At 37.7% G+C, this 25,438-nt stretch overlaps 1 protein-coding gene across 5 annotated transcripts in view; it reads left to right on the top strand.

Moving 5' to 3' along the window:
• VPS13B (vacuolar protein sorting 13 homolog B) overlaps nucleotides 1-25,438 on the top strand; it is a 431,489-nt gene that overhangs the window by 373,292 nt on the left and 32,759 nt on the right. For all 5 annotated transcript variants that reach the window (XM_074554422.1, XM_074554431.1, XM_074554441.1 and 2 more), the window contains exons 41-49: nucleotides 2,366-2,547; nucleotides 4,349-4,698; nucleotides 10,868-11,029; nucleotides 20,656-20,811; nucleotides 22,130-22,393; nucleotides 22,541-22,624; nucleotides 22,790-22,965; nucleotides 23,436-23,606; nucleotides 24,262-24,463. In XM_074554422.1, the coding sequence (XP_074410523.1) occupies nucleotides 2,366-2,547; nucleotides 4,349-4,698; nucleotides 10,868-11,029; nucleotides 20,656-20,811; nucleotides 22,130-22,393; nucleotides 22,541-22,624; nucleotides 22,790-22,965; nucleotides 23,436-23,606; nucleotides 24,262-24,463 (1,747 nt within the window). The remainder of the gene's footprint in view (nucleotides 1-2,365; nucleotides 2,548-4,348; nucleotides 4,699-10,867; nucleotides 11,030-20,655; nucleotides 20,812-22,129; nucleotides 22,394-22,540; nucleotides 22,625-22,789; nucleotides 22,966-23,435; nucleotides 23,607-24,261; nucleotides 24,464-25,438) is intronic.

Here is a 25,438-nt window from a genome sequence, read left to right as displayed (position 1 = left end):
CCCTCATTTGCTATTTCTCTCTTGTTAAGTTTTTAAGCATCTGGTTGAACTCTGAATTTTGCAGGGTTTCAGTGTTGGGCCTTTTTGGTTTCTAAGGTGACTCCATCAAGAAACAAAAAGCAGCTTTGAATCTTTTTGTTCCCAACATTTTAAGCTGCTGAGTATTACCTCTCTGTGGTCTGTTGCTTGTGGAGCAGAAAAAGTGGAGAAAAATTTGGCGAAAAGCTTTACATTATTTCCCTGGTGTGAAGCTCCTGCCACATTTCCTTCTGCATCAAGCATGTCCTGTTGCTCTGTCATCGTGGTGTTTATGAGTGAGAAATTACAAAAGTTGCCACCACAGTAAAATGCTCAATGAATAGAAAGAAGATATATAAAATTTTACTAAATAAGAAATTAGGTTTTGTTTGGCTTTTATTCTGTGAAAATATGCATCTCCAGAATACATCAAAAGAAATAAAAATGCTTAGTCACTGATAGGTGAGTCAAGAAATAGGTTTCTGAGGACAATAAATACATATTTTTGGAATAAACCTCAAATATGAGAAATTAATGTCCTTCTTCTTTGCTGCAATCAGTGTTACTGCTGTTCATGAAATTAAGTCTTAATTCAGAATATCAAGGTGCAATTAGTTTTTTTTTAAAGTTCTTCATAGTTTGGTTAACATTTGTTTGCACTCCTCTACCCCAACAGAAAACTGTTTTTATTTCATGTGCTCCTGAATTTCTGTTTCTAATCAAAATGCAAAAAGCAAAAAATCTTAAAATATTAATAGTTACTTTGAAAGAACTAACCCATTTTACAGATTGAAAAGTACTTAGTTGTTTAAATCAGCATATGAATTTTTGTCCTTTTGGATTTAGTTTCTTTCTTTGTTCCAGCAGTCTAATATCCATGGCAGAGCAAAGTGAAGCATCCTATTTCTCTTTTATCCGGTCCCATAGATATTTTATCATGTGAACACAAAGAATAATTTTATTTCCAAAGCTGCCAGTTCTCAAAAGGTGTAAAACAATGGTTTTGGAATCTAAACAGGAAATTTAAAGAGGTAAAGAAGCACAGAAAAGCAGCTAACATTCTGATTGAGTCATTTATCTTTCATACTTTCCTGACCTAATCCATTCTTAGTATCCTGGCATGATTCTTTAATAATTAGTTAATCTTACTTGGGTTTTACTGCTGCATAAGTATTTTATGTCCACAAGCCTTAAGTTGGATTTAAGCTCCGTAAATAAATACTATACTAGATAGTTACTGCAACACTAAATGATACTGATCAATTTACCTATCCATGGAATTCCATGCATTTGCAGTTGAACATTTTGAGTACTTACTATATTTGTGCATAATTTTGAAGTGAAACACATTGCAGGGTGAAAAATCTGGTCCTAAAACCTCAAGGTATGTTGCTTGGAAAGCCATTGTTCAAATCTAAACTTATGTTTGAATTTAAAATATCTTTAAAATGTTAATGGAAGTGGATTTATTGTGCTTTATGAAGTCTAATGACTTTCTGACAAAAATATTAAGTTGATCTTAGTCCATCTTTCATTAAATCTTATTTTAAAAATAAAGACATTCTTTGACTGAGGATGTGGTTGTAATTCTCTTGAATCAAGTCTAAAATCAAGTCAAATGGAGTGAGAATGAGGAGCATTAAGGACAGTTTTTGCTAAATTAGAAAGTTTATTTGTACTTCTGTGGTATCTTAGTAGGTTATAGAATTGTGATGTAGTGTTAGTTCCTCTCAAGAGACTGAAAGATAATGCTTGGAAATTCTTGGTGTTAGGAGCACAGCTATGAAAAAAAATCAGGAGAGTGGCACTTTAAATGTATAGTTAATATGGTAGTAAAGGGCTCCAGACTGACTTACAGTACTTGGAAATAATTTTTAAATCATTATTTTAGAGTAAAAAGGGCAAAGGAAATAAAGCTTACAAAGACTAGGGGTTCATACATAGAAGTAGTTTGATGGTTGCAAATTGGTTTCCTTAAAATCAAGTGGAAAAAAACAAATTCTCCTGACCTTTCCTCTCATTCTTATAGCATTAATAACAATAATTACTCTGTTTAGCCACTTCAACAATTAAAGATACGTGGCATATTTTAGGTTTTTTTCTGCAAATAGGCTTTGTGGTTCAAATATTTGTAAAGTGAAAGTGTAGTTTGATAAAACCATGGATGGATTACAATCTTATCTGTTTCGGTCTGCTTTGGAAAAAGTACGGACACTGGCATTAGCAGTTAAAATAAAACCATGATGTTGTGTGTCAGAAAGTGAGCATGGAACATCCTGAATTCCTGCTGTAAAGCTGCAAAATCCTGGAAGTGCTGAAGTACTACTTTGTTACCTTCCTTCTGCAGCTCAGAAAGTGAATCTGGCTCCCAAAGCGTGTGTGATCAGCTTGTGACCCCCACGGCATTAGCGGCTTGCACCAGGGTTGACTCCTGTTTTACTCCTTGGTTTGTGCCATCACTGAGTGTGTTGATCCAATTTACCTGTCTGGAAGTCCACCTATGCCATCATCTTGATCAACTTGGCACAGGTATGTTCTGCTTTATGGAGAATAATAAAAACATAGTTCACAGATGCTGCTTAAGCACTCTCCTGCTCTGTGTAGTCCCCATCTCCTCATTCAAACAGGCATTCTTGAAACAAGCCATCACAAGCAGCCACCAGTGGCACAGGCTTCAGGGTGAAAGCCATGCCTTGTGTGCCCTGAGCCTGTCCACAGGGCTGGCAGTGAGGCTGGAAGAGCAGCCCCTCCCTGCCCCGGAACGGGTAACTGTAGAAGCCGTCTGTTTTCCAGAGTCTGATTAGGGACAGCAGGTGCCACTTCACTTTTGAGCCATCTTAGTGAATGAATTTGATCTTTTACATTTTCCAGTGTATTAACAGTACTGTTAAAATACTTGAAGATTTTGCAACCCGCTTAGTAAAAATTCCTTGGAAGAGCTCTGAGAACTGCAGATTTAAGTTATTTCAGTTATGATCACTTTTAGAGCTACATCTGGTTTTGTTCAGTGCTCTCTGTCATTGCATTAATGGCAAGTACATTCCAAGAGATCTTTAGATTATTGTCTGATTTTCAAATGCCAGGAATGCTTTCTACGGAAGATGGGCAAACTTCTTGGATCATTTTGACAGGGACAGCTTTCTTTGTGTGTAGGTTTTGTGTTTCTGCAGGTATTATAATATATTCATTATCAAATCATACCAAGACTAACATTCAATGACTAGCAAATAGTTTCTTCTCTGTCAGCTGCCTCTACCAGTACGTAATCTTCCTCACTATTACAGTCCAATTTCAGATGCTCAGTCTTTAAAATTAAATATTCTGGAAGAGGCAAAAATCAGATTAAAATCAAGCGCAGCTGTTTTATTTCTCAACATTGACTGAGCTTATGCTGTTGTTACTGTTGTTACAGCATCTAAAGGCCTTAAGTTTTGGGGCTCCTTTGTGCTTTGTTATACACAAAGGGAGCACAAAAGTTGTTGTATCCATTACAGTTTGTAGCATAACAGGGCTTGATCCTGGATAGGGATGAGTGTTTTGGTTCCAAATCTGTAGAGCACTAGAGCACACGCTAATTTTAAGCATGTGAGTAGTTCCAGGAGCATAAATAATAGCATCAATGGAAATATTCACATGCTTAATGTTACACAAGGGGTGAACGTGCCTTGCAGTGTCTGCTGCCTCAGTGCTCAGCACTTTGCACGACTGAGACTTCAACAAACATGATAAGATCTTTTTGTGATACATTTCTCATGTTCTAGTCTCAGGATACTGTTTTGTTTCATTTCTAGTATTATGGGTTAGAATGTCACATTTCAGTGGGTTTGTGGTCTTGAACTGTCCATAATTGCAGCAAACACAACTCCCAGTGTAGAGCCTGTTGGCCTGTGCAGTCACTTGTCAGCAAATACTGTATTACCAATTCTTATTGTGTTTGTAATGTGTGTTTGTAATGTGCTATGTGTGGAATATAATATACACCTACTGTAGCAAAAATTCTCACAGAAATATGGTCCCTGTTCCAAATAGATGGCAATCTGGAGCATTCAGCAGTGTGCAGATAAAGCAGTTTTGCTGGCTGGTTTGTTTACGATGAAAAGATTTTGCTCTGCAGATACTTTTTGTTTGCAGCTGCTATTAATTATGATACTGTTTTACATCTAACAAACAGTGTGAACAGGATTCATTTCAGATTTCAGAAATGTCAACTCTTTGATAGATTTACTTGTTTTCATCTTATGTACAAGCAGTAAAAACACCAGCAGTAAATTTACAAAAACATAAAGAATGCAGCAATGGTTTTAGTCTTGTTTGTTCTTTTGCTTTTCAGCACCACCAAAGTTCCTTCAGCCATTTTTATCTGATAAGAACATGCCATCTGAACTAGAATACATGATAGTTTCCTTTGATGAGCCCCATGTATATCTTCGCCAGTGGAACGATGAGTCAGTGTTCCAGGAGATCCAGTTTTCGACTCAAGCTGACTGCAAACTTCTGGAGTGTCGAAATGTGACCATGCAAAATGTTGTGAAACCATTCAAAATCTGGGGGCAGATTGCTGTTTCCAGCAGCACAGCAGGAAGGCTGTTCGACTGCACGATAATGGTTGACCCTATTTTCATCAGCTTTGGCCAATATGCACTTCATTCTCTAAATACAGCAATTCAAGCTTGGCAACAGGTATGCAAAGACAATAATGAGAAAAAATATAGCTACTGTGATTACTTTAATAGCAAATTAGAATATCAACTGCTTTCATTAAAATATTTGAGGATGTAAAAACCCTAACTTATACTGAAATTGTTTTTTCCTAATACACATTAATTCTGTGATAGCAATGAAAATTAGGAAAAAAGTGTGTAAAGGTAAATGTAGGCAGAATGGCCTGAATTTCAGTGAAGCTACATGGATTCATATCAGAATAATCAAAACCCAGGTCTTGAAATGTAAAATATTCCATTAATTTATGAAAAGGTGAGTGGCTTTTCATGATACATCAGCTCAGCTCAGTCTGAGCAGCAGCACATATTGTTTCCAGCTACTACTTCCATCCTTATTGAAGTTCAACACTAGTTTCACATTACATTCTGTACAAGCAGCATTAATGGCTGAAGCCAGTCCCAGTATAAGAAACTTGCTTCTGCAATGACCCCTCAAAGGCCTGTAATTCCCTTACTTCACTATTAGCCTTGAAATCAAATCATTCTCTTCATCTGCCTGAAGACCTATGTGGAGCCTGGGAATTAATTACCTATCATGGCACTACAATAACAAAGCCCCCAAAAAAGGATAAAACATCTGTTTTATATCAAAAAATTCTTTTTTAAGGGCATTCCATGGTTTTCTTGTTGCAAAAGGACATTCATAAAACAAGATCTAGTGTGATTTAAATCTTCACAGCTGGCTCAAATATCAATGTGAACAAAAATCTTTGTAGCTCCAATTTCTGTTTTTTGTCATATTTTGAACAATGCTTTTAATAAAAAACAAACAGAAAGTATAAGAGAGTCCTTGTAGGCTGCTTAAACCCAAAATATTTCTGACTTAGTACTAGTCCCTCATCTAAGACATGTGTGGCAACTACTGCAAAATGGCCTTCAGAAAGGTCAGTTTGCTCTTAGGATGGGGGGAAAAGAGATCTCTCAGACATAGCTATACATATAAATAAAATGTGGTGCATAAATATTTAAATGTTTTAAACCACATCACAGTGTGAATGACTGACTGACTACTCTGTGCCTTGAAGGAATATTTTGAGTTGAAAAAACTGGAATTGTATATTTGATTAAGTAGAGCCATATGTCGCATGGTATATTGCTGACAGGTACATTCTATGAATAGTTGGTACTGATTTATACATGGATTTGGCAATGTTAACATGAGCCACAGGAGGATATAATTCTGTAATTGTTGCTGTAATTTTCTCGTTTCCTCTCATGTCAGGGGTACTTGCCACCATGTTCTGATGTGGTGGGTATCTAGCCCAGAGTATTTGAGATTAAAAACTTGCATCGCTTTGAAATTAGGGAACAGTTAACACACAAGTGGGTTCAAAATAGCTTATTAAATTAATTGTTGCCAAGATGTTTTTTATGTGCCTTTACCTCCAGTTTGAGGGGGTTGGCATGGCCTGAAAGGGGAGGGAATACATTTCCCAGTAATAAGCATTGTTTGATGTCTGCTGTTCACACAAAATGCAGTATAAATGCTACAACTAAAAGCATGAATTTAATAACCGGGAAGGGTTATTTGAATTCTCCACATATTTTTTACTGGATTAAAATCTACAACAAGTGATGTTGGAGTCAGTAGACAGACAGATGAAGCATGAAACAATTTGGCCATGCACCTTTAGGTCAGGAGTTCAGAAGTAACAGAAGCCCCTGTCAGTGTCTTTGTTTCCTAGATATGGACTGATTGTTGTTGTTATTTTTTGGTGGAGGTTTTATGGTTGGCGGGTTTCTCTTAAATTAAGTAACAGTGAGCATTTTGAAAGTACATTAAGCCTAAAAAGTACCAGGCTTTATACTTCTAAGTCACATGCTGAAAATCTGAGAGGATTAGCACTTTTTAAAAACAGTTTCCCCTTCTGACATATTTCACTGTCTAATCTGAAACCCCTGTTTAACTACAAGCAGTAACTGGCTAATGCATATCTAAATACAAAGCTAGAGTAATGGGTCTAATAATTAAAGACCTGGGCAAGGAACTTCAATATTGTTATTAATTTCGTTTTATTATTTAATAATAACACAGAGACTATCAAGTGAGATAGAAAATGCATGTTTCCTTTGAACATATATTGGTGGAGCATGTGGGGGTTTTTCCCCTTTATTTGGGCATTTAAGCCTTCATGAATTGTTTTACAGCCTTATTGTTTTGAGATATCTAGAGACAGAGGTCAGCTGAGAAAACAGCTCTCCAGGTATGGCACGAAGTGTTATTTCTGGGAAAAAGCTTTTCCTTTGTGGTCTCACATAAACCAGGCATCGCAACTCTTTTCCCAAACTCCTCAGAAGTTAGAAAAGCTCCTGATTTAAACCTGTTTTAGACCACTAGAACTTTTTTCCTCAAGGTCAGCATGGTGCTTAACATTACTGTTGGCAGATGCATAAGTTTTCTTAATGAGCTGGGAACAGTCAAAATGCCGTCTGTGATTGTAGTGGTTTCCCCATCTTTCTACAATAAGCACAAATAACAAAGGGAAAAGGGTACAGGAGGTTCCTACCTGATAATGCCAGGACATTGCTGTGAGAGTAAAGTTTAAAGAATCCTGAGGAAAATGTTGTTTTCTCTTAGAGAGCCTTCAAGGGAGACAAATTTCAAAAGACTTTCTGTGAAAAAAACCATCACCTGGTGATTGTGTGTGTCTGTGTGTACATGACAGGAAGAGAAAAAGCTTGCACAAGCCTTCAGTAGCTTGTGAAGCACAAAGAAAATTACTTTGTGCATATGAAGAGGCCTAGGCTTTTATGGTGTGGGTTTTTTCCAGATCCAGAAATGCTTTGAAATAGCTGTGAGCTAAGACACAAGCAAAAAGTCCTGAGACTGGAAAAGCCTGGTGACTAGTATTATGTGGGATGTCTTTCCCCTCTCTGAATAGAATTCACAAAATATTTGAAAGACCAATAAAGGAGAGACACTTTCCAGGCCTCTCTGAGAGAAAATAACAGCTGAAAAATGATCTAAAGAGGGGCAGGAAATTGTCCCCCAGGAACTGACCCTAATCTGTATCTGATTCAAGCTGTTAATCTTTTGCTGATTCTTTTGATATGTTTTAATTCAGAGAGGATTTTTTTTCCTAATCTGCACTTAGGTGTTTTCAGCTCCTGGAGTCATCATTCAGCCCTTCAGCATCATTGCCACACAAATGGCCTGATTCTATTTGGTTGAATTGTACCTGGTTTCTCTAGACATTCTTTTCTCAATCAAGATGTCTTCACTCCATCCTTTTGCTGACTCTTTTTTCTCCTTTTCTGCTTACTCTAGAAGCTTCTACTGTCAGACTTGAGCAGCAATGTGGGATGCAGTTCCCTGTGATGGGTACAGGGTGCTGCTGCAGATCCCTAAGGACAAAGAGGCGTGGGTGTCCAGTGCATAGTTGCCACACTGAGCTAAAGCATCCTCAAGCTTCCTTGATGTTCCTTTAGTCATCTGTTGTTATCAAGACTGGAGACATCAGTAGCTTTCTCTCAAGCCTGGTAGTACAGAGCCATGCCCTATTATGCAAATCTTGGTGTTTCCTTGGTTAAAACTTTGGAACTGTTATAAAATGGAACCTAAAATACCTCCTTCCCTTAACTGTTGTTGTTAAAAGCATTGAATTCTAGTAGCACATCTAGCTTTCAAGACTAATGATCAATGGCAGTCATTCATCAGCACCAAAACATGTGCAAGTGTATTAATAATTCCTGAGAGGATAACATTCCCCAAGCAGAAGTTAGAAGTTCTATGCATGCCAAAAACTCACTGGATTCTCTTTTCCCTCTGGGAAATGCCAAAACCTACAGTCTGTGTTTACTTACTTGACACTAGGTTAGCTACTAGGGTAAAAAGAAGGAAGTTCATCATCTTACGGCATTGTTCTTTCAATCTCTGTGTATCAACAAGAAAATGTATTGGAGTGAAAAGAAAAAGCTTTTCTTAAATTCCCCTGGTGTTGTATATAGGTTGACTCTAACAATATGCTGAGTTCTGTGAATAGTAAATCCTCCCTTTTAAAAAGAACATTTTGCAAAGCTGTAACAGGAAAATACATATATTTGCGGTAGACTTATGGGTATGTGGGTATGGCAGCTTGACAGTAAAAAGTCATAGATCCTCCACTAGAAAATGCCAAAATAAACTCTGTACTCACTGTAAATGACAGCCTTTAGCACACTCAGATCTGCTACTGAATGTGATACAGGCATACTGCTCTGTAAAGAGTTTTGCTGCTTGGAAGAAGTGCAGTTTTGGTTATGCTCACCTGGCTCCCATTTCACAAAAGATACCTGATCTTATGCAGAAGAAATAAAGAGATTTGGGAAGAAGTTTTAATCTGAATATTCTCATGCTAAAATATTCCTAGGATGAGTAGTATTTGCACAAACACTCCCAGGCAATCATTCTGACATTCAGTTACAAAAGGAATTACAGCCTGCCTTGATTAAGGACAAAGAGGTGCAGACACAAACTGAAACACAGCAAGTACCATCTGAGCATCATGAAAAATATCTTAACTGTGAGGGTGACCAGTCACTGGAGCAGATTGCCCAGAGAGGTCATGGAGTCTCCTTCTTTGGAGATATTTAAAAGCTGCCTGTATGGAATCCTGTGCAGCTTGCTCCAGGTAAACCTGCTTTAACAGGGGCATTGGACTTGATGGCCTCCAGAGGTCCCTTCCAGCCCCAGGTATCCTGTAAATTCACCTTAGGTTTTTTTGGAGAAACCAGCAGTGAACATGGATTGAAGGATGCTAAACTGGACATGCCTTGCACACTTCACTTCTCAGAAAAACTTCCATGTACATCACCCAGTAATGTGCTACAAAAAATGCACCAAACTGGTTTTCAAGGATAACTAAGGCTGCATAGCGATCTACGAAGAAATTTTTCTTTCCCTCTTGTTTGATCTCTGAATTTCTGCAGGCTTCCAGGCACATTGTTATCAAAGAGCTAAGGGATCCATATGATTAGAGGCAGGTAAGGTGGTAGCTTTGTAACATCCATTTAATAGGTCCACTGAGAGAGCAAGGAAGGGAAGCAGAATCAACTCTCAAAATCCATGGAGGTTCCGTAAGTTAGACATCATGGGAAGAAAGGATGAGAAATGAGTAGCTTAGCTGTGTTGGGAAGAAAGAAACCAACCAACAGAAAAATACTGTCATAACGGTGTGCTAGGAAAGATGGGTCAATAAGAGGTAACAAAAACCACAAGAAAATTAATATTTTGTGTTAGAACCATTAAATTGCATAAAGACTATCCAAATGTTGGTTTCTTTGAGTAATTGTTGCAGTTGCTAGATAGTTGCTTGTAAGTGGAAGGTGCCAGCCCAGTCGTGACTGGGCAGAAATACATGAGAGATGATCTCCAAATCAAATTGTCAGTCACACTTTGACCTCTCCCATACAGGGGATTATAGTTCATGCCTTCAGGGGTAGAAGACCTGTAGCTGTGGCAATTTTGTGACTATCATATAGTCTCATTGTGCCAACAGAGTGACAAGCAGCCGGATGAAAAGCAGTGAGACAGGGATGGAAAGATGCTGGAGAAAAAATACTGTAAAATCTAAAATACTTTTTTTTCCTTTTAAATGGCATGATACATTTTCAAACCAGTCTCATGGAGCTGTGAAAGTACTCTACTCATGTCTCCTTTTTTTCCTTGTCTTTTCAAGTGGTACCAGAAAAGAGGGAATATTCTGCTGATCCACAGCAATATTTCAAATTAGAAACAGAAGCTGGGGAAGAGGAACTGTAAACCTGTTGGCCTGAGAGCTCAGCTGTCAAGCACTGAGAAACCTCTTCAATCCTCCTTGCTCAGCCTGTTGTACCCTGTCTGCCCTATGTAACATCATTTCCCACTGAATTTAATGTTGTTGAAGTTGTTTACCCAAATTAGAAAATTTAGTTTTATTGTTGTCTTAAATCCTTAAGATTTGCATTACAGAAATATAAAGTAAAATTGAAGTCTTAGGATATATTTTGCCAACCCAGAAACTAGATTTTGCAGAGATTACTATGAGGCCAAAGCTGAGGGATGAGATCTTGCATTTCTGTGTTGTAACAGTCGCCACTGGGCAGGCAGCTGCCAAATGTCCTGCAACTGACATTGATTCTTCCTGGCTTTCCTATCCCTTTCCTTTCAGAACCAATGCCCTGAGGCAGAGGAGTTTGTCTTCAGCCATTTTGTGATCTGTAATGACACCCAAGAGACGCTGAGGTTTGGCCAGGTGGACACTGATGAGAATATTTTGCTGGCTACTCTGCACAGTCACCAGTACAGCTGGCGCTCACACAAGTCCCCACAGGTATGTCAGAAACAGCCCTTCCAGGGCAGCCTTTGCTAAAGCTGATGGTGGTTTGGTGGTTTTATGCAGTGATTCTTTGGTTTTCTCTGTGGTCTCAACTATCTCTAAAGCTCCAGTTCCTTCAGGAGTCACACACTGGGGCTGCAACACAGAGAAAAGGTAAACAAAGTGTGAGAAAAGCCAGAAGGCTTTCAAAGTTGCTCAAGGGTAGAACTGGATGTGCACTTTTTGTAAAACAAAGCAGTTGTGTGAAGCTTCTGAAAAAAGGAAAGACGACTTGCCAGGTTTCTATAACTAAGTGATCCATGTTTCCTGAGATGTGCATTAGAGATTTGGGGAATTTTTTTAACCAGTTGTTTTTACCAGAAGCATCTGTTCACTGAAATTGTTTGCAGAATTGGGTCAAACTAGACAAAGCTCTCAACTTAGTGCTTCCCTTAGAAAAGATTTGAAATTGTCAGAAACACCCCACTTACATAGTTTAAACATAAAAATAGTTTCTGGGTTATGGGATTTTTTGTTTTAAGGATAAACACTGAAACTGAAATAAAATACTTTTAAACTATCAACAGGAAGTACTTCAATGAAACTATAGAATCATTTCAGTTGGAAAGACCTTTAAAATCATTGAGTCCAACCCAACACTGCCAAATCTCCCACTAAACCATGTCCCTAGGTGCCATGCCACATCTTTTAAAGACTTTCAGGGATGGTGACTCAGCCATTCCCTGGGCAGCCTGTTCCAATGCTTGACAACCCTTACCATGAAGCAACTTTTCCTAATATCCAATCTAAACCTTCCTGGCATAACTTGACACCCATTTCCTCTTGTCCTGTTACTTGGTACTGGGGAGAGGAGACCAACACTTGGGAAGTAGTAAAAAATAGACTTCTCATCTTTGTTCATGACAGGACAAGAACATAAATCTAATTTAAAAAGTGTTTGTGAAACAGCAAATCCATTTCTTCTCTTTTCTTACTATATACCCAGCTCCTGCTGAGTATGAAATTACAGAGCTGTGCCACCCCATTTGCTGGGCAGTAGTCCTGCCCTGAAAAATTACTAAAATTTTAACAGATCCTAGAGGAATGTGGTGAATGGGAGTTCCTAACTCATCTAGAGCCCTAGAAAATACCAGTCTTAGCATGTGAGAAAAAAGGCAAATTTTGAATTGTAATTCTAAACAGGACTTGTGCCCACTTTCACCACTGACAAGTTTCAAGTTGCACTGGGAGGCAGAGATGGCAAATTTGCTGTGGTTTTCATTCACATGTCAGCTGATGGATATGCAAAACTACTGAATTTTACATGAATGTGGTAATCTGTGCAGAGCAAAAACTGCCAAAGTAAACAATTGCAGTTGACACTGAAGTCAGGGCGTAAGTCAAGAGGAAGCCAAGCTCATAAAGGACCATCTTAGCCCAGCAACAGAGGAACTGTTATAAAAAGTGTGTGCTGGTGTCATAGTGCCCCAAAGAGAGGCCTTTGGAGACTTTGAGGCTCTGGAGCAGTCTGTCCCTTTCCATGTTTTAAAAGACATGTTTTCTCACACACACAAAGCACCTGTGATGCCCCATCCCACAGGTGACCAAACCAAGTGGTGACTGTGCTCTGTGCAGCTGGGCACATGTCAGAGTGTGGGACAAGATCCCCACTCATCAGGTGACTTAGGATTACAGTTGTTGTAATTCCCCTTGGTTGTGTGAGGGAGAAAGAAAGCTAAATAAGTGTAACCTGTAACTCATAACCAATTATCACTTGCATTTGTAGCAACCTCCCAAAATTAGATTTAAACCTTTAAACCTTTTCATAAATTCATGGAAGAAGAAGAAGAAGGAAATATTTAAAGTAATGTAAATAAACGCAAAACTAAGTAAGGCTTTCCTCTTAAAAAATTCTTACATTCATTTTCTGCTTACTTACATAAAATTATTCAGTTGTGAGAATCCTCATTTTATAGATTTACTAAAGGTGTAGTGCTGAGTATGATGTATATTCAGTAATGCTTCAAACTGGAAGGAGTCTTAAAAATGAAGATTATCTCAAGCAAATGAAAAGTTGAAGAATTAAAGGGACAGCTCGTTTCTGATACTTTCTCTTAGTTGCAACTGAACTGCTAAAACCCACCATCAGAATAAATGGAATTAGACATCTAACACCTGGAAAACTTAAACTGTGCTTTCAGTCACAGACTTGAGCAGTGCAAAACATTCCATTTTCACAGCTGCTATTTAAGTTTCTTATTAAATGAAAATAAAGCTGCCGAATGAAAGGTGGAAAAGTCAATCAGAAGCCCAAATCACACATAAAGGAATGGGTGAGGACACAGTAGGAGCTTCAGATTCATTTTTCAGATATTCATTCTTCAGCTAACAGTTGGTGATGTCAAAGGGTTTCCCCATTCTGTTTTGCTCTGATCAGATTTAGATTCAATGAAGAACTAGGCTGATAAAAAGTCAGGAGTGTCATGATGGATTCCCGTGTCCCAGGAGATGGCAAAGCCAACAGCTGAGTCCTGACTCAGCCACACTGCTGGCCAGCAGGCTCCTCTAGTAGGGAGATGCTGCTTCCCTTGTCCCAACCTTTGGTATAATTTCAACATGATTTCTGCTCTCTTAACATTTTTAAACAGCCATGTCTTGCTGGAAAATCTAGAGATTAAAAAACAGCACTGAAGTAATTTCACTGAAACTATATGGGAGCACAGGCTTTCTACACACAGTTGAGATAGAACCAAATTTTCTTTACAAAGGTCTTGTAAAGAGAGAACCTTGGCATTTCCCTATAAGCCTTTTCATTTGCCAATACAAGTCCATTGTAAATATAGCATTCAGAATGGCAGTTCATCTAACCAGCACAATCCCTTGTCATTTTAAATCATACAAAAAAGTTTGTTTAAATATTATTACAAATTTTGTCATGTACATTTTTTTAATGATTAATACAAATCCTTGAAATGAAAACAACTCAATCAAGACATCAGGTTGTCCCTGTTGTACTGTGGCACTTTTCTAATTGTTTCCATGCAAAATTATCTTGCAGCTTGTTATCCAAAGGTCAGAATAATGCCCAAGCAAGGACAAACCCTCTGAGTGTCATATTCATGGAATGCTAGATGACTTCATAGTTATGAAATTATTTCATTTCTCATGATAATTCCTGACTTGCCAAGTTAGTGAATTTTAAGAACTCTGAGAGCAGATTGTAAGATAAATGTGAAATAATCCATACTTCTGGAGTCAGGGACTTCCCTCCAGGCATTAGTTCATACTTGACTTACTTGACTTACTCTTGGGGATAAAATGAGTTAGGACAAGGTCTTAGATACCACATTCTCTTACTGGGAAAGAAAACCAACTTGCACAACTTTGGCTGGCTCATGTTTCTTGTTACACAGGCACTAAGAAGCAGCGGTTGCCATGAAATACTTTATTTAACCTCTGCAAAATGTTTTTTTAGTATGGCAAGGCAGTTCAGTTAAATGAAAATAAATAGTTTTAAAAGGATTGTATTTCTTCTACATTCACATCAATAAAATTCTCCATTTTTCTTTTGCTAATTAAGAATAGAGATGCAGTAATTGCCCATTTAAATTCTTTAACACAATTAAATATATATACACCTAAAATATATATTTTAGCAGATAGTTTTATAACTATTTATTTACATTTAGAATCAATTTTATTATTAATGAAACTATAGACTGAAATTTTAAAAATTTTAACTTTTTTATGTTACAAAAACAGTTATAGCACACTAAGGATTTGGATTTATCAGCTCTTGATGGTGTCCCTCCAACTGTTTGGCTTAACTTAAAGCTCCTTGCTTCCTTCATTTTTTCCCTGCCTGGATCCTTTACATTTCAGGGAACCTAACCTTTCCCTTTTAACTTTCACTCTGAGTCCTGCAAGTCTCGCTACTTTGGCTAAGATTTCAGAAATAAGTCTGAGATCCGATGCTCGCTCTTCTACACCACTCCATCCCCCCCACATTTTCCTCCGATTTCACGAGGTTTTGGCCCCCCTGAGGGATAAGACACCCCCAATTGTATAGTCCCTTTCAGAGTTGGGGTAGGTCCAAAACTGATGGTATTTGAGGCTTTAAGCAATTCTATCTAAAGCTGCCAGATTTTGTGAGTTCCTTCTGCAGATTTTAATGAAAGTTAGAGGTCTGTTAGATATCATTAAAAGGGAAGAGAAGATACATCATTCCTGTGCTCTACGGACAACACTGGCTCCTACATTATTATTGGATCAAGTCTGCACTCCTTATCTTGATCTTCGCATTGTTTTGTGGGATGGGCCCCAGTTACATCAAAAGTCATGTTTGTCTCCAAGACAGCTGTGTTTTTTAGATGAACTGGAGCATATGATACATAGGGTGAAACTCTGAAGTTAGAAGAGATCAGATCTTCCTAGCAATTTATTCAGAGTTAAGGAATTCTGTCTTGCAAGACAGTAGGCAATTGGAGGGTCCCACTAGGGATCACAGCAAATGTAAAAACCAGATATCCATGTGAGAGTCCCCTGAATGCATTCTGCAGAGATTGTTTGCTTATGAACAGACAGCAGAAATTGTCTATAATGTGCTAGTTATTACTAGTTGTTTTCCCCACATTCAAATTTCAGCAGAGTCCTCTGAGGAAGCCCAGAGTGGTGGATTTAAATTCACTGGTGTGCTTTCTATGCAAAACATAATGTTGCAGAGTAGAAGTTTTAAGAAAGTAGCAGTTCTCAAACCTTTCTGTATTCTCCCTCCAGGGTTACAGTAACAGTTACACATTTTCACTTTTCATCATCTTTAACTTGAAGCAGCAGATATAATAGATAAAAAAATCAGTTGCTATGTTGAATTGGGCAGTGACTTCAATGAGAATGTGGGTATTAATAAAATATATTTATTTCTTATCAAAGTAAGTACATATGCCTGAAATTGTGTCATTTTATTTCTACTTTATAGAATTTCAGGGAAAATATATCTATCACTTTTTTGAGCATACAGTTACAAAGTCTTGAGAAGATATTAGTACTGGTTAGTACATTATTAGTACCTTCATTGGAACATATTTAAAATTTTTCTTATTTTAAATAGTGTGTCTGTGAACACAAATTCTAAATTTTATGAACATACTTTTTAAAGGCTACTGTAGTTTTACAAACAGCAAGTTTGCTATATGAGAACTTCCTCCTTGTTCTACCAAAAAAAAAGACTGAAACTGAATTTTGATTCATGTTGCAGCAGGATCACAATTCATGGTTATTTACTTCCAAGTTGCTGTTCTTTTAGATATTGGGTTATATGATGTGAAATATTACATGCAGTAGTCTGGGTTCAAACCTTAGAAACTGTAATTTATATATCAGTTGTTATTGGGAGATTTTCCCTTTTTACTGTTTAGGAAGGTTACAAGTTCTCTGAACAATCTCTTGTACTTTACATAATCCTCCCCAGGTCATTAGAGAACAACGTCATGTTATTTTATACTGTTCACACAGTGAGAAGAGTGCTATTGCTTTTTTTGGGGTTCCTGCGTTCTAAATCAATGCTCATACTGTATTACATGTAATTGAATTTCTAGACAATATCTGGAGTAGATAAGGATTAATATTATCCATGAACATTTATATTTTGGTTACTGTTCCTTAACCAAAAGACTTTTCTGCAGTGTGTAGGGTGGGTTTGTACCTGTGAGGTTCAGGTCTGCTTTGCAGGTAATGTTGAGGTTCACAACATCTCCAGGACCCTCCAGGGTCAGAGTTTATCTGCCAAGTGACCTTTTTTCTACTAGCCTGCATGAGGGTGATGGAAGTTGCCTTTTTCCATGCTCTGTACTGGCTTTCTGTCCTACAAAGGCCAATGGCATAGAAATGGCCAGATCTCCCAGGTCACTTGAGAAAATGAAGCCAAAGTGAAATTCAAGCTGTTTTTGTGGCCACTGCAGCTGATAGTATGCAGAATAAATATTTCATTCACTATTTTTTCCAAATACTAGTTGGTTTTATTATTGTGAATCATAATCCTAATAAACAGCCACCTTGTATTGTGAAAACACAGTAAAAAATACTAATCAAGCTTCTCCTTTAATTTTTCAGTTAAAAATTTCTTTAGCTTCAAGTCTTAGAATTCAGCTCCCATCTCCAGAGCTACATTTCCTCTGTGCTGCTGCATTATCACAGCTTTTATTTTACTATCTTCTATCTTGTAAAATAACAACTGCTCCCACACCATTTACCAGGTCCTCACCTGATTCTTCCCAAACTCTCGGAATTCATAGCAATCACCCTTGTTCCCCAAAAAAAAAAAACTTCTCCTAGTTTCACTTAGAAGACAAATATAGTCTAAAGAACCTTGGTGAAACCAAGCTAAATCTGGTGAATCTACAAGCAAAGTAGAAATCAAATTGGCATTACTAAGCATTTTGAAGGCTCAAGCTTTGAATTACTTATACAGCTGGAAATTGATGCCTTTTCTGGACAGGCTGAATTCTTAGTCTCACTTTTAGTCCCCCATTTTATTCCTCATGCTTTGTCGTATGACACACAGCTTTATTTACTCAGATCATAGCCTTCACTCACACATCTAGCTGAAAACCTAAGTAAATTTTGAGGAGCACATAGAAACATTCTGTGAAGAGGCATGATAAAGACATTATTTTAAAGATAGTGCTTTTCTAGCCATTTGCTCCTGTAAAAGCAGTTTCATCTTAGTCTGCCTTCCTTGAAGTAATTTCTATTCCTCTCAAAACAGAAATCCATAATGGCTAAGAATTACAAATCCAAGTCTAGTCAAAACAAAACTCTCTGGGTTATCTGCTGGTATATTTCCCTGACAGAAAAAGCAGAAATCAAATATTTACACAAATGAGTGCCTATCTTCACATATACAATAGATAGTATGTTTAAATTCTCTCTAAGCTACAAATTTTCACTTATCAATGGATTGTATTTCTTAGAATGCTTTGAAGTCTCTTTTTTTGTACCTTAATGCAATTAATTCTCTTTTCTCCTAATATATGTCCCATACCTAGCTATATTCATTGAACTTTTTTGAACAGAGTGTCTAATAAATTCTTAGAATTAGCGTAAAGCTTGATCAATGAAAGAGTTAATGACAATTATTGCAAATCTTTAGTATCAGGTCACTTTGATACCTGTTTGGTCACAGTGAGGTGCAAATAAAACCAAGGTTCTGGTTCAATCCCTGTATGGGCCATTCATTTAAGAGCTAGACTTGATGATCCTTGTAAGTCCCTTCCAATTTAGAAAATTGAGTGAGTCTGTAAATCTGTTTTCTCCTAAAATGATGCTAATTTCTGATTACTTAGTTCTCTAAAATCACTGCCATTATTTCTAGACATCTTTTCAAGAAATCTCACAATTAAATAATCATTCAGAGATCCTTTCTTTGTTTTCATGGAATGCAGTTTCTTGGCTCAAAAGTAAAGTTACACAGCACCCAATTCTTATACTGTTAGGTCATTAATACAAATATATTAGATATCTTTAAAGTAAATTATGAAGGCCGTATCCTTCGCTTTTACCAGTATGCAAATTGTATTTTTGTTAAATAAGAAAATGCCAATAGCTCTTCTTTATTTTTCTTTCTGAATCTTGAATATAAATGCAGACTAATCATTACAAAGAAAATTAGTAAGGCAGCATTTGGGAGCTAATGACTGCTCAGGGAAAGCTGACAGCATGTTCCTTGGGAACATTCAACTGGTGAACAAAGCTGTTTATACAGGATGGGAGACATCCTAGTGTTGTAGCTACATGTAATTACTAATTGTCAATTATGGCATTTACATGACGTCTGTTTTGGAGCACACAGTATTTTGTGGGCCTGTAGCTGAGGCTGACCACTTAAGTACCTTTTCTCATTATTTGGCTGTCATTTCCAGCTACCATTCTCTCCAAAGTAAACAGTTTTCATTTTTCTCCTAATTTTCATATGTGATGAGATTTATTCCCAGCTGCCTCTGTGAGAAACTGAACAGATTCCAGCCACTGCAATTGGATTTTTTTTGTTGTTGTTTTCTTTTTCCTTTTCTTTAACTAATGCTTCAGAATCTAAGTGACATGTTTGTTTATGAGTTTGGCTGTCCTAGTGTACAGCCTCCCTCAACATAACCTTGAAAATAAAGCTGTGCCCACACGTGGGCACATCCAGATGCCTGTCCTTGCACACACGGGCACGTATCAGCCTTTGTGCTTCCAGCATAAAACTCATTTGAATCTGAATGCAGCAGTCATCACTCTTGCAAATTCAAAAGCCACCCACTGAATGGATGTTATTGTTCTGTGTGTAACTTGTGCTGAGGATACCACAAATTGCAAACAGGCTACTGAGTTGTAATATCTTTGAAAGTTATTGCTGTGGTTGTTTCTTAAAACAATGAAGGAAACCCCAACGTCCAGCCCTTCACTAAGTCCAACTGACCAGACCCATGGTGAATGCTATCCCTTTCTGGAAACAAATCATGGAAGAACACAGTATTTACAAATTTCAGTTTTTGCTAGTGTAAATAATCAATCTTTGGGCCTGATCCTGTTCTCAATTACTTAAATTAATTAATGACAGATGTCCAAAATCAGAGTGAAATTCAACCCTCAAGAGAGAACTCCCACAAGGCCTTCGTATGACTGTTTTAAAGAACTTAAGTGATGCTTAGGCTCTGTGCTGGCCCTCTGCAAAGAATAAATTTTACCCAGAATGCTTATTGCTTTGATCCCTTATATATAACTCACATCCTTAAGTTTGCACAGCCACAAAAGATCTATACAGAGCTAAAGAGCCAGATCTTCAGCTGGTGTAAATTTATGTAACTTCATTGACCTACATGGAACAGTACCAATTTTCACTACTCTGGCTTAAAGAATCTCCATGGGACAGAGGTAAGTGCGTATGGTGGGTAAATGGATGAAAGGCTCTTCAAATGATGAAAGACCGTATTGCTCTGGAAGTGATTTAAGTTAAACTGGAAAAAAGCCACTCCTTTTCCGGAATGAATCACATAGGGAGTATAATTATGCAGTTAAATTTCTTCTCATGAAGTCAAGCTTGAACTTACCACCACATTTGTGTAAGAAATGAAATGTTTCCCATCTCTCAGCAATATACCACATTCTGCATTTAACAGACACATATATGCAAGCTATACAAGTCCTTCTTTATTTTCTAAGAGAAGGGTATTCGTAATTTTTTGTTTTATTCTGAAGGCAAAAAATCTGGTATGGAGCTGCATTCATATCACCTTGCTGGTAATAGAATGGGCTTCTAGAACAATTTCAAAGGCAGTGAAGAAAATCTCTTTCCTGTTTTATGCTGTCTAGTCTACTTGCCCTTTTTTTGTGAACAGTTGTGTGCCTATATGTTAAACATATTGCTAAAGCAGGTAATTTATAGAAGTGCATGATTCAGAGCCATTTTATGGTGTTGTTGCTTCTTCTAATTGTGTCTGAAATCACAGAATTACAGACTGAATGGATCATTCAGACAACTGGTGTGCTTAGCATTGCTGAGATTTCAAACCAAAAATATTTCTCTGTCATGGGAATTTATATCCTACTGCAAGGCACTTTTTTTTCCCGGTTATGTATTGAAGTAGTAATTTCTTTCTTTCCAGCTGTTGCACATCTGTATTGAAGGCTGGGGAAACTGGCGGTGGTCTGAGCCATTCAGTGTGGACAATATAGGGACCTTCATTCGCACCATCCAGTACAAGGGCCGGACAGCATCACTTATTATCAAGGTTCAGCAGCTCAGTGGAGTGCAGAAGCAAGTAAGGATTTGATCCAGTTAGAAAAAAATAACATGAGTAATTTAAACTGTTGCCTATTCATGAATTAGTCACTTTGTTATGTATTCTCTCCTACTGGGATCTGGAAAAAACAAATATAGCAGTCTTTTGGGGCTATTTGGGGGAATTTTTGCAATCTTTATTCACTTTGGTGTCGATCTTAGCATTTAAAAGCTCAGTTACCAACGTGAATTTTATATGCTCCAGTAAACATCCCTTTGCGTGGTTCATAATTCTGACAGTGTTAAGTTACATAATCTCTTACATGTTTTAAGTTCTTGAGAAACAGATTTTTCTCTTAATTTTTTTAAGAAACTCTTCTTAATGTATTCTGGGTAGTAATTTAGGCTTACATCTTTTTTAAAGTAAAAGAATTACCAAATTAACATTTGAAAATCAGCTGCTGTGCAATAACTTTACTATCTTTGTAAAGAGATGTGTAATAACACTGCAGCCGTTCTGCCTGCATTGGCAGAAGCCAGAGCGTGTGGTGCACAGAACATGCTCAGCTCATGGATGTGGCAGAGCTGTACTGCACAACTACAGTACAGCTGACCAGACAGGAGCAGTGCCTGGTGTCACTGACAGCCCTGCTGAGATTTCACATGGTGGGCTGTAGCTGTGTTGTATGCCCCCGTTCATGAAAAAAGGAATTATGATGGTTGTACAGGGGGATACACGTGGAATGGTGTTCCCTGGTATAGCTTGGAAAAATTCAGCTACATCTCTACAGTAAACAATTCATGCATGATGGACAGCAACAACGCCGAGTCTAATCTGGTCATTTTCTAGGTGTGTGCACTTAAATGCTGAAACAGTTACAGTAATTTAATGAAATTCTGAGCTTTAAAATGGCAGACATACTGTGAAAGATCTGGATCATTGGCTTGTGATGGGAATGTGAGGTATCCCTAGAAACCTTTCTGAAGTACATCCTTGTGGCTGCTGAGAAATGTCTCAACATTCAGAGACCATCACAGAGTTCTTAAAATCCAAACCAGAACTGTCAGCCATGGACCATACTGCTGAGTTCAGTGGGAAGGAAAGTGGATACATGTTTCTTTCAAGCATGGATACTGCCTTTGCGATATTTCAAGCATTTTAATGCCTAGATTTCTATGAAATTGGACATACATTTGGCCAATAAAAATAATGTTTTACCAGTCACTGCCTTCAGCAGTGCTTGGGGAAACCTAAAGCAGGGAGATTATTCTTCTACAGGTTTTCACTCTCTAATTCAATTTAACTGGGTTTTTCTCACAATTGTTTACATAAGAGCTGTATTTCTTGTGTGTTTTAGATCCTAATCTGTGGAAGACAGACAGTCTGTAGTTACCTTTCTGAAAGTATTGAACTGAAAGTGGTTCAGCATTACATTAGTCAAGATGGACAGGCTGTTGTTAAAGAACACATCAACTGCCTTGCAGCCAAGCAGAAATTGCCTTCATATATCCTAGAAAACAATGAGCTCACTGAGTTGAGTGTGAAATCTACAGGAGATGAAGACTGGTCCCAGGATGTATGTCTAAGTTCTAAACACACAGAACACAGCACTGTCATTCAGGTATGACGAGAAATGGGTATGTGGAGTAGAGCATTAAAAATGGCTGAGAGAACAGAGCACTGCACATTTAGACTTCTGTTTCATGTAATGAAATAGTGAATGATATCCTGAATAATGATGGTGTAATGCTGGTCTTTCTACAAACAGGTACCATCTTCAAAGAGTTCAATTACATATGTGTGGTGCACAGTTTTGACTTTAGAGCCCAGTTCACACGTGCAACAGCGATTAGTAAGTACATTTAATGTTTCTGAAATCTAAATGTTCAAGTCTTATGTGTCATATAATACATTAAGGTCAGAATGACCCACTGTAAACATTTATCAATAGTTTGTTTCAGCGTTGTAATACTGAAATAAAATTGCTTTAAATTGGTGTATTTTTTTCTTTTTGTAGATTGTTTTCAGCCCTCTTTTCATTGTAAGGAGCCATCTTCCAGACCCTATTATCTTACATATAGAGAAAAGAAGCCTGGGACTGAATGAAACACAAGTGATTCCAGGGAAAGGACAAGAGAAAGCACTGCAAAATATAGAACCTGATCTTACACACCACCTGACTTTTCAAGCCAGGTAAAATCCTCATGTTCCTTGAAAATGGTTCATTTTTATGGAAAAGAAAGAATAACTTAAACTTCTTTTGCGTTTTTTTCTGAAAGTGTGCCATGCCCAGAGGGGATATGACTGAATAAGCATATGTAGCTGAAATTGTATTGGAGGAAATATTAAATTTGGTGTAATGATCCTAAGCACACTAGCATTTGTTTAATTAAGCAGTCCGTATTCTTATGTTTTAAAAATAAATTTTTGAATTATCTTGAAATGGTCTTTTGAGAATACTGAAGAGTTTTTAGGGTCACTACAGTGTGATAACAAATCCATGCATGTCAGTAAATTCTCAATAACTTGTTGGACATCGTAACTTGATTCATCCATGAGAGTGTTTTTGCTGCAGAGTACACTTTGGAAGCCTCATTAGAGAAAATGTTGATGCTTATGCTTGATCTTGTTGTGCAAGTGACTGAGTTTGTTTTCAATAACAGGGAAGAAGATGATCCATCTGAGTGTGCAGTCCCTATCTCAACCACTCTGATTAAACAGATAGCAAGTAAATCCAATCCGGGTGGCAGCGTCAGCCAAGTGCTCTCTGAGTTCTATGGCATTGCTAGTCCTCCCCAGCCTGCATGGCCTTATAACAGGAAGGATTCAGACAGGTAATTCTTTGCTAAACCTTCTTCATGACTGTTGCATTGCCTTTCCAGATAAACTGAAACCACATTCTAGAAGACTATATGTGATGAACATCGAATACATTTTCAGTAGTTACATAATTCCTGCATGTAAACTGCAGAATCTGTGGCAGTTGGGGAAAAAAAATAGGTCAGCCTCAGGGCTGCCCTTGTTTACACTGAGAAGATTGCATCAGTATGGATTTTTTAAAAATGGAACCATTTTTTTGTGAATGCACTTTCTTTACTCCATCTCTAGAGGCTGTTGTTTATTCAGCTGCTGTTTATTTCAGTAGAGAAACAGAGAGTTGCTGTACAAGTAGTTATTGGGGAATCAAAAAGGAAATGTGATTTGATGACTACAAAAGTCACAGGTTTAGTGCTGAATGACAGTGGTAACTTTGTTAAGGCATTTATTAATTGACTAAATTCAGGCTGAGCTTGTGGAGTTAAAAATATGTCTTTATAGCCTACACCTATCTAGACCTTTCTGACAGCACCTCAGAGTGATAAAGTAAGAAGTTTTTCTACCTCACAACCAGAAAAGCCTTGCAAATTTCTGAAGAAGACATCTTAGCATTTGTAATCTTGAATTCATTATTCCTTTGACTTTAAGTTTTTGCTTATTTGTTCTTGACAGCAATGAACAGCTCTCCCAGTGGGATAGTCCAATGCGGGTAAAGCTGTCAGTGTGGAAACCCTGTGTGAGAACTCTGCTGATTGAACTCCTGCCCTGGGCTTTGCTTATCAATCAGTCCAAGTGGGACCTCTGGCTGTTTGAAGGAGAAAAGATTCTTCTTCAAGTACCTAGTGGGAAAGTAATTATACCTCCCAACTTCAAGGTAACTATGCCATTCACCTTAGCAGGCACAGGTCTGCTAAGCACACTGATTCTGAAGAATTGTTATTACTCCAGATGATTCCCACTTTCCAGTTACTGTGTCTGTCTTTTAGTCATATTATAAAGACTAGCAATAACAATGGGAATTCACCCCACTGATTGAGTCACCTAGTGGGTAGCACAACGTACTTGGTAGCAATGTTTGAAAAACATCCTAAAGATGCATCGTTAAAAATTGTCCACAAGACACTGTAGGAAGAAGGCCTTCGTTCCATGAGCAGCCTTTCCCCTCCTCTCAGTTCAGCCAAAGAATCTGCAGCATGGCTGTAAGGTAGCAGCCCAAGAAGGCTGCTATAAAGGCCAAGTAAAGACTTTGTGTCAATGTGTCACTTGAAAAATAGTTAACCACAGTAGCAAAATTGACAGCCTGAAAGGCATATTTGGTTTGAGGGCACTTTGTGTAATAATATTTCATATCTTTTAATGTTACCAAGAAAAGTTGATAATGACACAGAATGAATTACAATAGAGGAAGATTTATTTTTTTTTGCTTGCCTTCCTTAATTCAGTGTAACAGATCTTCCCACGTGTCTTGGCCATGCACTTTTTTTTTTAATTATAACTCTGACATTCTTTAATTTTGAAATATTTAAGGTGATTTGACACAGCAGCTTGTTAATTCCATTTGAGTAATCTGATAGTTCCTGTTTATTCTGTCATCTTTTTCCCCTCCATGTATGTCTGTTAATAAACAAAAGGTCTTCCTAGTAACACATCTCAGTGTAGACCACAGCCTTGATTCCCTGTGAGGATCAGTTCCTTATCCACCTTGTGGTTTCATCTATCCTTGTACCACATAGAAAGAATCAGAGGGGGAAAGGCAGGAGATTGTATTCACTGCCTACTGGAAAGTGCATTTAGAAGTGTAGTAGAAATGTATCAAATTGTGAACCACTGACGATCAGTCCTTTTTTCA

Source organism: Zonotrichia albicollis, chromosome 1 (assembly GCF_047830755.1).
Source record: "Zonotrichia albicollis isolate bZonAlb1 chromosome 1, bZonAlb1.hap1, whole genome shotgun sequence".
Taxonomy (NCBI): Eukaryota; Metazoa; Chordata; class Aves; order Passeriformes; family Passerellidae; genus Zonotrichia; species Zonotrichia albicollis.
The sequence above is the reverse complement of the archived record's forward strand: the minus strand, read 5'-3'. Positions and strand labels throughout refer to the sequence as shown.